The 15,903-nt window shown below is 34.5% G+C and overlaps 3 protein-coding genes across 3 annotated transcripts in view; 1 reads left to right on the top strand and 2 right to left on the bottom strand.

Annotated features, from left to right (window-relative positions):
* The window catches only part of gtf3c5 (general transcription factor IIIC, polypeptide 5), a 678,526-nt gene that overhangs the window by 202,489 nt on the left and 460,134 nt on the right, over positions 1-15,903 (bottom strand). The gene's annotated exons all lie outside the window — the stretch shown is intronic.
* Positions 789-6,008, bottom strand: nudt2 (nudix (nucleoside diphosphate linked moiety X)-type motif 2). Its single transcript, NM_001002323.1, has 3 exons — positions 5,883-6,008; positions 5,255-5,381; positions 789-1,840 (listed from the first exon to the last, which is right to left on the bottom strand). The coding sequence occupies exons 2-3, from the start codon at positions 5,376-5,378 to the stop codon at positions 1,521-1,523; spliced, it is 444 nt and encodes a 147-aa protein (NP_001002323.1). The 5' UTR covers positions 5,379-5,381; positions 5,883-6,008; the 3' UTR covers positions 789-1,520.
* rfesd (Rieske (Fe-S) domain containing) lies at positions 6,457-11,073 on the top strand. The gene is given in 4 exon segments (NM_001017740.1): positions 6,457-6,483; positions 7,907-8,079; positions 10,257-10,291; positions 10,394-11,073. Coding segments are annotated over 3 exon segments (498 nt in total). The 5' UTR covers positions 6,457-6,483; positions 7,907-7,928; the 3' UTR covers positions 10,706-11,073.

Here is a 15,903-nt window from a genome sequence, read left to right as displayed (position 1 = left end):
ACTGCAGTTTAGCACTTTCACTTTCATTCATTAACATTTCATGCACGCCCTCCGTGACAAACGAGATATTGGATGCAACTATGAACTGCTGGAAGAGTTGTTTAATGGAAGTTCACACCACATGCTAAACGGAAGAGAAAAAAACTCGATGCAATTCACGATGCAATTGTCTGTGGTCTGCACTGACTGGGTAGGTACAAAGAGTGTCAAACAGCTGTGTGTGTATGTGCGTGTGGACTATCCAAAACGCAGCAAAAAGTCCTAAATGACAGTAATAGTTCGAATAAGGTGTTTACATGTCTGTACCGCACTTCAATGATATGACTAAAATCGGCATATTCCACATGACTTAATTATATTTCTCTTTAGTTTGATTATGACCTTAATTTAATTAATCAAAAAACGCCGTTTTGGTAGACTCTTAATCAGAGTATTGTCTTAATCGCATTAAAATCGAATTATTGGTGTCCATGTAAACATACTCAATGAGTAGCACTGTTACCAAATTGACACAGTGTGGTCATGAAAGCAGTTTCTTCTATCAATTTTAATTTCAAATTCAAAACTGGCAGATTATTATTTATTAATTCTTTATTTATTTATTTTATTTATTTATTGTTTACATTTCCAAGGTACAATATATAAAGACCTACTGGTTTAACGGTTATAAGCATATATTAACATACAGTGAGTGCAACTTTGGACCAGATGGTGGTGTTGATGCGTCTTCATATTCATATTCAGAAAGTGCTTAGCCTTAAATACTAATTAAAACCATGCATAAATGATGAGCTGTATTTCATTTACTAGTTTCATTACAATTACAGCAAAACAATCTACATGACAAAAGGACTACAACAAAATAATTTGTGTACAGCATTATTCCTGATGTACCATTTAGCTTCTAATGTGTTATTCATGAGGTATTTGCAACTAGATCTAAACTGCAACTCTGAATAATGTTACAGTATGTGGATAAACTGTAAAAACAAAGTGAATTAGATGGGATTATTTGCTATGCATGTATAGATCTGACAAAAAATAGCAGTCTCATTTTTCAAGCCTTACCGTCTTTCCAGGTAAAAACAAGCTTTATAAATCATACTGTTAATTACCACAGGAAAAAAAGGTGTATGTCTACGATGGCCAATAGACTTCCATTATATTGTGCTGAAAGTGTTTTGTTTAGCTTTTCTGTGGTTATTAACGGCAAGCCTCACATGGAGTTACTAGAGATTACGTTGCACTGAACCCGGAACATTCTTTAAAATGAATAACCGCTTTGTTTAGTTTGTTGGTCGAGAGTTCAAGGTTGTAAGGTTAGATGCAAGGCTTTCTCTTGACATTTTCAAATACAAGGAAGCAAACTATATAATATGAATTTCATGACACAGAGACGGATGTCAAAAATCAGTCAAACTCATACAAAACACCAGCTCCTCTGTTAAACTTTCATGCATTCAGCCTTCTAAAACAATTAATCAATACCAATGCAAGTATTGTCAGTGTTAGTGTAAATGTTAGTGTTTTCTGTTTGTTTCTAGATAGCGCTGTGCCGCTGTAAGTGTGTCCTGTAAGTCCTGGTATTGTGCCAGCTTGCAGGCTTCCTCTAGCTTGGCCCATCTGTAATCCTGGTGTTCGTCAGAGAGAATGACCTGTGTGTTTGGGTTGCGAAGCTCAGCCAGCCAGTACACGACCTCTTTGTCCTTCCCCCGGACCTGATAATGCAACCTCTGCAGGAAACCATCCACCACACGCAGGTGATCTTTACCTAAACCCGCTTCTTCTTGAGTTTCTCTCAAGGCGGTGGTGAGGTCGTCCTCTCCAGGGTCAACATGACCTTATGGAGCGGAGGACAATGTTATTTATTGGGTAAAAACACTGGGGAAATTGCAGATGGTCAGATGTCTTTAACTTCTTTTCTTGCTGGCTTTAACTGAAGATAGTCTGGTGAATCACTCCAATAGGTGGTGTATTTTTATAATAATAAAAATAATAATAATAATAATAATAATACAGTAAACTAAAATTATTCATTGGATTTACGAAGTGGTTGCAAAAAATGTATATAGGCTTGAGTTTAAACAAATTAAGCTGAACATTACTAAATGTAATTTCTGTGTTTAAATTAAGCCCATATAAATTGTTTGCAACCACTTACCTTAAAAAACTATCTTTTTTTATTGTCAATTTTTATTTATCTAATAATGTAAAAATACAGTGCTCAGCATAATAGGCTATATGCCAAAGTATGCTAAAGGACTTTTAATTTGCCAGTAACCCGAGTTAAGCTCTTCTAGTGAACTGTATGCCACTGCAAAATGTTTATCGTCTGTTTACTTTAAAATCTTCACTGGCTGAGTGATATCTGATATAAAGTGGGTCTCAGATTGTATAAGAAGCACTGCATTAAATTACATTTTCCCAGCCATGTCTTTAAAATATGAACATTTATTTTACCCATGTATATACAATAGAGCTTCTGCTCTAGCCTGCCGATTCTGATGGGTGCATGCATGTAAACGACTTTCCATTTCCTTTTACGCTTGAGCAACTAAATGAATACCAAAGTCTATTTAACTGATTGTATTGTAATTACATTACCACATTGATGCTGTAAAAGGAACAATATAAAATGGAAAAAAGTCACATTAACTGTTCACCGGATGTTTGTCAGTAAGGTAAGAAACACTAGCTCCACATATATACTATTGAGTACACCCCATTTTGAAAACTAATATTTGTATCCATTTCTCAGTGAATATAGGCAATGTAATTTGTTGCATTTAAACAAAACAGATTTATTAAACGGATATATTTATTAAAATAATATTCTAGTCATCAAACATATTTTAGAAATTGAAACATAATACAATCAAATTCAAGCAAAATATTGATTTTGCTTCTTTTTTAAAATTTGTATTTAATATTTTTCTTTAACATATCAGTTTAGGTGTACTAGTTTTTGGACCGATATCGTAAGTTATTTTGTTAAGACGAGCTCCAGATTTGGCTTTAGTACTGACTAATCTCATGTATATGCACGAATATAATATTGTATAGCTTTCTATTAAAACTATGAATTTAAAAGATAGATTTGTGTACTCATATACAGTATGCTGAGCATTGTACCTATTGTTATTTAAATAGTAATCAAAACAATTATAAGTAATACACTTTAATATTGTATTTTTTTATAGTGCTGGGCAAAAAATAATCACAGTTAATCGAATCCAAAATAAAAGTTTGTTTTGATAGTTTAAGTGTGTGTACTGGGTATATTTATCATGTTTAAATACACACAGGCATGTATATATCTGATAAAATGTTTATTTATATTCAGATATAAAATATCTGTATATGATACATATTAAATATAAATTTAATTATCTATGGATTTGATGGAGTTTTGAATAGTTTCGTATCTATGCATGTGTATGCATAACATATACAGTTGAAGTCAGAATTATTAGCCCCCCCATAGAATTTGTTTTCTTTTTTTTAATTTTTCCCAAATGAGGTTTATCAGAGCAAGGAAATTTTCACAGTGTGTCTGATAATATTTTTTTCTTCTGGAGAAAATCTTATTTGTTTTATTTTGGCTAGAATAAAAGCAGTTTTGAAATTTTTTATAAACATTTAAAGGTCAAAATTATTAGCCCCTTTAAGCTAAATTCTTTCGATATTTCTTGTCGGCTTAGTCCCTTTATTAATAACCGCCAACTTATCCAGCAAGTTTTTACGCAGTGGATGCCCTTCCAGCCGCAACCCATCTCTGGGAAACATCCACACACACATTCATACATTACGGACAATTTAGCCTACCCAATTCACCTGTACCGCATGTCTTTGGACTGTGGGGGAAACCGGAGCACCTGGAGGAAACCCACGCGAAGGCAGGGAGAACATGCAAACTCCACACAGAAACGCCAACTGAGCCGAGGTTCGATCCAGCAACCCAGCGACCTTCTTGCTGTGAGGCGGCAGCACTACCTACTGCGCCACTGCCTCATCTATTCTTTCGATAGTCTACAGAAAAAAACATTGTTTTACAATAACTTACCCAATTACCCTAACCTGCCTAGTTAACCTAATTAACCTAGTTAAGCCATTAAATGCCACTAAGCTGTATAGAAGTGTCTTGAAAAATATCTAGTAAAATATTACTTACTGTCATCATGGCAAAGATAAAATAAATCAGTTAAAATTAGATAAAAATTAGTAATTAAAACTATTATGTTAAGAATTGTGTTGAAAAAAAAAATATCTCCATTAAACAAAAATTGGGGAAAAAAAATAAACGGGGTGAATAATTCAGGGGGGCTAATAATTCTGACTTCAACTGTGTATGTATATGTATATGTGTGTGTGTGTGTGTGTGTGTGTGTGTATGTGTGTGTATATATATATATATATATATATATATATATATATATATATATATATATATATATATATATATATATATATATATATATATATATATAAACCATTTCAATGTGGTCATGCCATTGGCCCATGAACATTTCCTACTTATCAAACTACTTCATAACTGTAACAAGAGCCAATTCAATCATAACTTAATGTTAAAACAGCTCTCATAACATTATTTATCATTATGTGGCTCTTTTTGAATTCTCTGAAGCTGTAGAAATTAAAAACGTAAAACAGGACATAGGTTGGGACCATTGTTTTTGTTTACACCCCTCAAAATGCTCAGCACTAATATTTAATCATATTTATTATTTTTGTTGACACTGTGAATATTTTGCAAGGTGTGAGAGACCTACTGTACCTGACCTATTGTCTGGGTAAAAATATATTTTAACAAAGGTCTTAGATTTTTACAAAAATTATAAATAAATAAATTTGTAATTTAACTTTAAATTTTGTTGATTATTTTCCCCTGCACATTAAAATCTGTTCATTTAAATACTAATTCACTCTCATCTTTATACTTTTCAACTATCATTCAAATAATCTGCTTTACCCATTTTTCAACTTCAGGTTTATCATTTAAAATACTGGTTAGTGTGATCACTTTTTCCTTTATATATTTCTATATGTACAGAACAAAATATGTGTGCTGCTTCTCGTGTGTCTTATGTGTGTGTATATAAAATGTTTTTCATTTCAGTTAATAAGATAATCTCGTCTTTACCACATACATTATTGTCTGTGAGTAGCTAGATAATGACCCAAAATGTTCTTTTGTATTTGATGGAGCACAGTGAACTGATGCTGTGAGATGCACCTTTGGGTGGTGTCCAGTGGTGTTCTCCATATGAGGTCTGCAGCAGCAGGAACTCTATGTTATCAGGTGGAGGCAGCTGAGCCAAACAACGAAAGATGACAAATCCACACGCCCGCAGCGCCATATCCTGGAAACACAATCAACATGTCAGAGACCTGGATAGTGTTATACATATTATTCATTTAGTTTTTAAATTTGAAAATGTTAATGGGTTATATTATTACACATTTAACACACACATATAACACTATTTCTCAGTGTATAAACTACTTTTTGAAACTTTGTTTACTAGATTTCCCTTAGAAAATCATATTTTACGCTTATTGTTGTTTAAGAGTTTCAAAGTCCAAGTTAACTTAGCATTAGACAAAACGACATGCTTTAAGAAACAGCAGTGAAGGCTAATAGACAATTTGAGCTCTACACAGACAAACTAGCTGATTTAAGACGGTTAAAGCCATCTAAAGTCTCCTAAAGGCGTTATTTAAATACACATTGTTGGCTGAAAACACTCATGAACGAACCTGTGCTCGCTTAAGTGGAACAAGCACATGACAGAATGCTAACACCATTCAATATTAGCTTAAAGTAAATGGCGTGGTTTAACAAACGAAATCATTTCACTTACTTCTAGCTGATATTGATTGTCCTTCTCTGTTCAGAACATATGTGACATAGTCTGCTTCGTTATTAAATGAATGTCACGAATAGAGCTTAAAACATACAGGCTACTTTCTGTTTTCAACTGCGGAACCGCCGCGCAAAGATGACGTTCAAGAACACGCAGGGCTGATTCGCTCTATGATTGGCTGACTCGCTGATAATCTAATAATAATAGTATTTTTAATTATTGTTATAAAGAGACAAGAGCTCTTAAATGTGACTTGAAAGGGAATTATTCTATTTTAAATGTTTATCAAAATCAATACATTTAGAATAGAATAGTGTAAACAATCCTGACTGTTTAACATATAGTAAACAATCCTGACTGTTTTTGTATTTCATTTTAGTTTCACGTTACTGGGAATTCATTTATCTTTCAGTTAATAATGCGCCATTAAGTTTTATACATGAAACGAAGATAATGTTGAACGCGTTGAGTTGCTGTGATCTGCAGGGCTGATAGGACCGACCGCAGCACCCGGTGGACTGAAGATAACAAGACCCTCATCCTCATAAGAAACTGACGCACATCGCACAGCATTCACAACCAGCAGCACTAGGACGAGGTAAAACTCTCTCAAATATTTGTGGTAATAATGTCTGTGTGACCAAATGTGATGTAAGAACGTATGTTGATGCTGATTTTATAAGTATATAAGCGTAGTTTTGCTTGGAGAGTTTAACAGTTTTGTATGTGCTCTGCTTTTAAGTTGTTTCATTTATGATAATCGAGAAAACGTGTTTACTGAGGAGAATGGCAGCTAAATACACGCGAGAACTAATTAAATATTAATAGGATACCTAATAATAGTTAAGCTATTTTATTGGTAATCATTTTATTCTATTTATTATTCATCTCCAACAATAAACTAGTTTTCATTTGTTTTAAACCAAATAGATATGTCTGTTGAAAATTACTGTTTATATTTTCCGATATGGACTAACATATTCATCATACTGAAGGGATAGTTCACCCCAAAAAAGAAGATCTACACACTATTTACTCATGCTCAGGTGGTTCCAAACCTTTTTTATGTTGACAACAAAAGAAGATATTTTGAAGAAAGCTGAAAACCTGTTTAAATCCATGTTATGAAAAACAAATACTAAGTCGATGGTCCTGACATTTTATCCTACCCATCAGATTATGCTATCAACACTGTATTTGCATGGTACCCGAGGGTTAGGAATTAGGTAGGTTAGGGCAACATTACAGCTTCACTTCACACTAAAATTTACACTGGAAGCAAAATCTAATTGGCTGCATATTACGTCATCAAAATGTGCTTCCCACTTTTTCATTGGGAGGTAGGACAATCTGACTAGGTAGGACAAAATCAACAGAACACCACTTTCCAGCTTTCTTTAACATATCTTTAACACAAGAAAGAAACTCAAACAGGTTTGAAGCGAGTGAAGTGTGAGTAAATTATCACAGAATCGTCATTTTCACATACTTTTTTGGGTGAAACTATTTATTTTAAGATGGTTTAAATAAACTTGTTGCATCTAAAAAAACAATTATTGTTTAAATGTCCCCCAATTATCACTTTTGACCGCTGCTGTATTGATATGTACAGTTAATAGGTTGATTTGAGCACCCGATTTGTGTTTTAGCATAAAATATTGATAATAAGTAAAAAATTTTGTTACATTTGCATAATTTATTTGATACAATTTATTTGATACCATTTTATTCTTATTGCATTCTAAATTATGCTATGCTATCTATCTATCTATCTATAAAATTAAACATACCTACAATAAATAAATGTATACAAACATCCCACTTTTTACTGTACTTTATAATTTATAGATATTAAAAAAAACTTCTTCTAATTGTGCCAAAGTATAACGAATATAAAAGGTTGTTCTTCAAAATATTTCATTCAGTATTATTATTATCATTAAACAATATATTTAACCAAATTCATCTGTATTTGGATAGATAACAAAATATATTAATTTGACTAAATTCTATTTTCACAGGAAACAATATTAAAGCGCATCCATGGATGAAAAGAAGCCTTCTCGCATGTACTTCATTGGCAAAAAAGAAGAGCTCATTCAGGCCAAGAGAACGACTGTAACGCTGGACGGAAGAGACATCCTTTTATTGTATCATCAGAGAACTTTTTACGCAATGGACCTGCAGTGTTACCGTGAGTAGCATGAAAAGCATCTTTGCTGATTTGTTTCCACTAGAGGGAGACAAAGTATCAAATTGAGCACTGCGATAATGCTGTTGAGGACATGTGCCAAAATCAAAATAATGAGAGGTCATATGTTGTTTGGGTCACCTTTTAATGCACGCGACTACTGCGATTCAAATGATGGGTTGTATTTCCGGTCAGAGGAACTTCCATTCAAGAGAAATGAAACAAATCACTTTAAATGATAAGAGTGCACTACAAATAATCTATTTACATAAACTGTAAAACCTAACATTCAACTTTATCAAATGAAATAAGTGTAGTTAACTCTAAATTGACTGAAAGTTAATTCTACTCATTTGAAAAGAGTTTTGAACTCAGTGTTGAAAGTAATGAGTTAATTAAATACTCCATTACTTCAACTGAAATGGAGTAAGTTCACAGTACTGATTAGTTTAACTCAAATGGTTTGTAGCAATCAGTTTCCTCAAACAGTTTGAGTTACCTTAACTTATTAGGTTTTGCAGTACTCAGTTATTTTGAGTTCTCTTCATTTAATGGGTTTTTACTGTGCTCAAATTGCTTCATTTACTCAAATGGATTAAGTTGACAGCACTCATTAGGATTAGTTTTTAAACTTAAATGGTTTGATGCAATCGGTTTCCTCAAATGGTTTGAGTTACCTTAACTTATTGGGTTTTACAGTGTAGTAAACACTGAACGAGAGGTAGGTTCGGCCTTGTGCTTTATTTTATCCATCATGAAAATAACGTTATGCTTGGTATTTTAACATGACATTAGTTTTACTAGTATTATCTGTGGCCCAACCTTTTTTTGTGTTCAATGTGTTTTGATCTTCAGATTATTTTCACTTTGTATTATGTACAATATAGTCATTTTTAATATTCGACATTGCAGAGTGTGGGCCAAAGTGCTTTGTTCATGGGTTCCACACTGGCTCTATCTAAATTAGCCCATGCGAATCTCACATTTAATCTGACTGACTGGAAACATGCATAAATCCCATATTGGGGCCACTTGAAGGATATATGTTGTATTCACAAGGTTTTGCAAGATAAATTCTTCAAATCCAAAACTTTTTGGACTACTATGACTACTATGTATATATAAACAACATCAGGATTTTAGTTTGGTAAAACCCCTTTTTGATTTTTCCCTCATTCATAGCTAAATAAATTCTAATAAATGCATAATCAAGTGAACACTTTTATTCTGAACATCCAAACAAATAAACAAAAAATGATACAAATGGAAAATAATGCAGTTGAAGTCAGAATTATTAGTTATTATTATTATTATTATTGATTTTTTTTCTTTTTTAATTAATTCCCAAATCCTGTTTAACAGAGTACAGAATTTTTACAGTATGTCTGAAAATATTTTTTATTCTGGAGAAAGTCTTATGTGCTGTATTTAGGCTAGAATAAAAGCAGTTTTTAATTTTTAAAAAACATTTTAAGGTCAATATTATTAGCCCCTTTTAGCTAAATTTATTTTCAATAGTCAACCGAATCAACAAGTTATTAAAACTATTATGTTCAGAAATGTGTTGAAAAAAATTAACTGGGGGGCTAGTAATTCAGGAGGTTTAATAATTCTGACTTCAACTGTATAATAAAATCGATGATATTCATGGTTAAAAAGTGACTATCAAACAAAATGTAATTATTTAAAAAACTTTTAAAGTTCTGTAAAGTGCTTTGAAATGTGCAATTTTATTCAATGTTTGATGTAATCTCAAGCCCAGTTACTGTACATTGCATAAACGTACCATATTTTCATACTTATATGGGTCCCACTTTGTAAAACACACAGCCCATGCCCACATGAATCCCATTAAGGTCCCATCTATTCAAACCCACATGGGACCCACATATATTGCCCATGTTCAGCCCCTGCCCACATGGAACGCATGCAGCCACATGGGGCCAACAATATCAATGTTGTCTGGATATTGCTGCGGAAAGACTTGTTTTGAGTGTGTGTGGTTATTCATGATCTGCTGCAAGTACATTTTTAATTCTAATAAGTATTAGTAAACTGTGGAATACTGTGAATAACGTCTACACTGATTGTTTACATTTAATGGAAGTTACTCCAATAATTCATACAAAGTATCATGTGGTGTATGAAAAGTGAAAACTGTGTCTTTTCCCCTTTTACAGATGCTGGCAGCACATTAGAAACTGGAGATATTGAGGTAAAGCCATTCTTCTCAAGCCACTGACTCACTCAATGATCCGTAAACACACTTGACATGCATTGTTACCTCCCATGACCCCGTTTCCCATTTCACACACAGGAAATCAACAGCAAGCTCTGTATCGTGTGCCCAAAGCACAAGTATAAGATCACTCTGGCTGAAGGCGAGGGTTTATACAAGGCCACAAACCCAACTGAAAAAGTGCCTACCCCGCGGTGGTACTCCAAAGGCATAAAGCAGAGAGTGCACAAAGTGACGGAGGTGGACGAGGACATCTTTGTGTCTGTGTCCACCTGCCCGGTGTGGATCGAGTCGGACTATTATCAGAGTGAGAAGGGCAGAGCGGAGCTGAAAAAAGCACAGGAGTCGGGCGACGCAGAGGCAGATGTCAATGCAGATGAAGACGTTTAGAGAGATCCTGAGGGAACCGCATATATTAGGATTGAGGATTTCAGAGGCAGTCTGCATGAATAAAACTGCAATCTGACATCACCAATCAAAATATTTCTTCCTTTTAGAGTCAGTGGCAGGATTTCTGTGCATCTCCGGGATTCACTGCAACGGCTTGACTTTCAAGACCACATTTCTCAGCTAAACACCGATGGATAAGCACATTTTTGAGTTATACGATGACTTTCTTAAAAGAAGTTTTTATTGTATGTGTGAATACAATATTTAATGCAAAAAAAGCTCTAAGTTGCAATATTTTACGTTAAATTTGGAATTTGGATGTCTTTTTGCATTTAAGTTTCTATCAAATTGACTTATAAAAAAAAAAATATATATATATATATATATATATATATATATATATATATATATATATATATATATATATATATATATATATATAAAACTAATAATTATTCATTGTCATTGAATGTAATATATTTCTGTCAAAACTTTGGCCCCATTAATACAAAATGACCATCGTGTCAATACCACAGCCTGAATATTGTTGCTGACCCATGTCCATCCCTTAATCTTCTGATGGCTACTTTCAGCAAGATAACATGCCATGTCAAAAAGCATGAATCATTTCAGATTGCTTTCTTGAACATGACAATGAGTTCACTATACTCAAATGGCCTCTACAGTCACCAGATTTAAATCCAATAGAGCACCTTTGGGTTGTGGTGGAACGGGAGATTTGCATCATGGATGTGCCGCCGACAAATCTGCAACTGTGTTATGCTATCAAGTTAATATGGAGCAAAATCTCTGAGGAATATTTCCAGTACCTTGTTGAGAATTGGGGCAGATCTAAAGGCAAAATGGGGTCCAACCCGATACTAGTAAGGTGTACCTAATAAAGTGGCCGATATATATATATATATATATATATATATATATATATATATATATATATATATATATATATATATATATTTGAAGAGATAATTCTGTCATTGTTTACTTACCCATGACTTGTACCATGTTCTGTTGAAGAAGATATTTTGAAGAATGTTGTAAACCTGTCACCATTGACTTCCCAAATACTTGTTTCTCCTGCTATGAATGTCAATTGGTTACCGGTTTCCAACATTCTTCTTAATTATAGTCTTCTTTTGTGTTCAACAAACCAAAAAAAAAAGGTCAAAGTGGTTTGGAACCCCTTGAGGGTAAGTAAATATTTCATTTTAATTTTTAAGTGAGTAATCCCTTTTAATAATATTATTTACAGCTAGACATAAGCATAGCAAAAATAAAGATTTAAAGTAGTTATTTATATTTATTCATTCATTTTCTTGTCGGCTTAGTCCCTTTATTAATCCGGGGTCGCCACAGCGGAATGAACCGCCAACTTATCCAGCAAGTTTTAAATCTGATACACAGTGGATGCCCTTCCAGTCGCAACCCATCTCTGGGAAAAGTTATTTATATTGTAAACCCTAAATACTCTGTTAAATAATAAAATACACTAAACATGCCTGACCAGATATTTTTTGGTCTGTATATAAATATTGTCGCGGTATCATTTTACAGGGTGTCGTCTCTCAAGCCTTGTGCTCATATTGACACTGATACGTCTCCAATAGCTTGTTTAGTTTAGAATAAATTTCCATGAATTGCCAAGCTGATGATAGTGCAAATATTAAACTTGCTGTTCGATTATTATTTCACGCATGAAACATCCTAAAGGGAGACAATGACCATTAACTTCATGCGTAGCAGATTGAGTAACCGGCAGAAATTAAAGTGCCAGAAATTAAACAGCCTCTCCATTTATCATGCTTAATTTTCTGATTATAAAATAATTCCATTTGCTTGGCTCCCGCATGCCTAGACATCTTTCATAATTGTGTAATTATGAGAGATCCATTGCTGGAATGGATATATGCGCTCTACAAAATCTGATACACCTAAATAAAACTGCCAAAACAACAGACCTAATGGAGCAATGACCCTTTTCAAACCCTTCACTCCATGTTAAGCACAAATCCTGGTCTATTCTAATGGATAGTGCTGCTATAGGGAAAAGGCATGACATACTTCAACACCTCTGATTTGTACATCACTGACCCCTCTGCTCCAGTAGGTCCCACATCAGCCCAGGACATCCAAGATGCTCTTGGATCAATGCGCACAGTTGAACTGTGGGGTCACTGACAACATTTGACCTCTTTCTTCAGTGTGGTTAGTATGTGACATTTACTTCACATGCACTGTGGGTTTGGGATATGGTTGCTTCCTTTATTTCTGCTGTTATCTGATCCATGTTTGTGCTTTTGATAGGGTTTTTTTTTTTGAGTATGCAGGAACTCAATTCACGTTTATTTCTATAGCGCTTTACAATGTAGATTGTGTCAAAGCAGCCTTACCATAGAAGTTCTAGTAAATTGAAACTGTCAGTCCAGTTTTCAGAGTTCAGTTCAATGTGGTTTAATTTTAACTGCTGAAAGTCCAAACAGTGAAGAGCAAATCGATGTATGCGCAGCTCCACAAGTCCCAAACCAAGTGGCGACAGTGGCGAGGAACAAAACTTCACCAATTGACGAAAGTAAAGGGAAAAAACTCGGAAAACCAGGCTCAGTTGATTACCGCCATTTCTCCTCTGGCCAAACTTTCTGTGCAGAGCTGCAGCCCAGGTACTGAAGGCAGGAGAACGCCGCACGTCCATCGTGGAGAAGCTACAGGTGTCAGTAGGTCACTGGTGGGTGTTCAGGTTGGCCGACGGGATCAATGTGAAAGCTCATCTGTAACTGATGTCTTTCAGGAACTATTCTCATGCTCTATACTCCTCCATGACCAACACAGCATCTGCTCAGGATACAGCCTGGTCCAGGCCCTACTGAAAAAACCAGCTTAAACCAGCCTAGGCTGGTTGGCTGGTTTTAGCTGGTCGACCAGGCTGGTTTTAGAGGGGTTTTGGCCACTTCCAGGCTGGTTTCCAGCCATTTCCAGCCTGGTCTTAGCTGGTCAGGCTGGGAGATGACAGCTAAAACCAGCTTGACCAGCCTAGCCAGGATGGGAGCCCAGCCAAAACCAGCTATGTCCAGCTTAAACCAGGCTAGTCAAGCTGGTTTTAGCTGGATTTAGCTGGTCAGTTTCCAGCCTGACCAGCTAAGACCAGGCTGGAAATGGCTGGAAACCAGCCTGGAAAAGGCCAAAACCCCTCTAAAACCAGCCTGGTTGACCAGCTAAAACCAGCCAACCAGCCTAGGCTGGTTTAAGCTGGATTTTTTTGCAGGGGGATTATGGATACCATGGCAGTATTGAGCTATTATGTGTTTAAAATACATCTAATAGATGCTCAAACATAAATTTATTTACTTAAACAAGGCTATTTTTAAACTGTTGTTAAATGCCTATTCGATTTTCTTTGCACAGTTAATCATGATTGCTAGCGTAAATTAGCATCTTAACGAGTCATGGACAGTTTATTTGTTTTATCATGTTTGCAAGCATGAATTAGCATGTTTAAAATGTTACAGGTTTAACATGTCTTTGCATGTTTGCTGGCGTGAATAAGCAGGTTTAACATTGATTAACATGTTTTAGCATGCTTATAGCGTTAAATAACGTGTTTAACATGTATTAATTAACATGTTTCAGGCATGCTTTACCATGGCTACCATGTTTAACATTTTGCATCGATTGATGTTTTTATCATGTTTTACCATGATTTAGCATGTTTAAAATGTTACAGGCTTAACGTCTTTTAGCATGTTTGTTAGTGTAAATAAGCATGTTTAACATTGATTAACATATTTTAGCATGCTATAACATTGATGAACAGGTTTACCACGTTTAACAGCATGCTTTACCATGACTAACATGCTTTAGTATTTAGCTTATAGCGCTGTTTTAACATATTGCATTGATTAATATGTTTCTAGCATGTTTTACCACATGCTTATTTTAAGCAAGCATGGCTAGCATAAATTAGCATTCTGCGATCTTGTTCCTAATTTGTTTAACATTTTGCTAGCCTGATTTAGCATGTTACATGTTACAAAGATGTTTCTAGAACACCTAAAGAACATTTCTAGGGCTGCGTGGAGGAATTATCATGTTGCTAGCCTGTTTTTTGTGCACGCTATTGCACAGCATAATCATTACTTATTGCATACATGGAATATGGTTCATGGTTAACATGTTTTAGCATGTTGCTGGCATGTTTTAGCATGTTGGTACATATATATTAGGCATTTTATAGAATTAAAGTTTAAAACAACAGCATTTATTTAACATTACAAACATTTAGAATTTGTTAATGTAACTTTAAAGCATTGCTAAAATTATTATACAACAATGTGATAGGGTTACTAGTTTAACACATTTATCCATGCGGCAGTGCATGTGCTGAGTAAGAGCAATTTATTAAATGATCCAGAATTATTGATTATGAATCTATTAGGCTGAGAGCAGAGTCTCTTATAGACTCAAATGATGCATGCATATTTAACATAACCCACGTTTATCTCTTAAACCAGAAATGAAGAGAGGAGAAGCATCATGACCCAGTGTGCAAACTACTGTAGATAATCAGATATTCATTCATGCCATGATGCAGGATTAAATGCAAAGACAAGAATCCCGAAGCTCACTGATACACTTAAAGTAATGTACTATGCTCTTTAAACTGGAGCTTGTTCTCATTCAGTGAGGAATAGTGTGTGTGTAAGATTAGGAGTTTCCTCGGTTGTGATCTGTGGGTCAGGAATGTACAGAGGAGCACGTGATTGTGCACTGGAGTAGAAATAAGATTGTGTGTGGCAGATGACCTACAGTAACCCACCCTGCCCTTTAGAAACAAATGTTCTGAATGGTATACAGCAACCCACCAGCAGCCTGAAAATAGCTCATACACCTCTCAGCAATGCTTGCAGAAAGTGCCTGCTTTATTATTTATTTCAGCCTGTTTACAAACAGAAATAGCTCCTTTTAGCTTGTAGGACTGTTGCCTGATATAGTGTGGAATAAATCCGCATTAAATAATGAATAAAATGGGGAATTTTGAAAACATGTACATTTTTAAAGTATCTAATGTTTAGCAATGTTTAGTGTGTCTATTTGACTTTTAACAAAATTCTGTAAAAATAACCAGATAAATTATTATTGTTATAAAAAAGGAATTACAATCTTTTTATTTTATTAGTTTAATT

The sequence above is a fragment of the Danio rerio genome, chromosome 21 (assembly GCF_049306965.1).
Source record: "Danio rerio strain Tuebingen ecotype United States chromosome 21, GRCz12tu, whole genome shotgun sequence".
NCBI lineage: Eukaryota > Metazoa > Chordata > Actinopteri > Cypriniformes > Danionidae > Danio > Danio rerio.
Note: the sequence above shows the minus strand (reverse complement) of the source record. Positions and strands in the feature narration are given on the sequence as shown.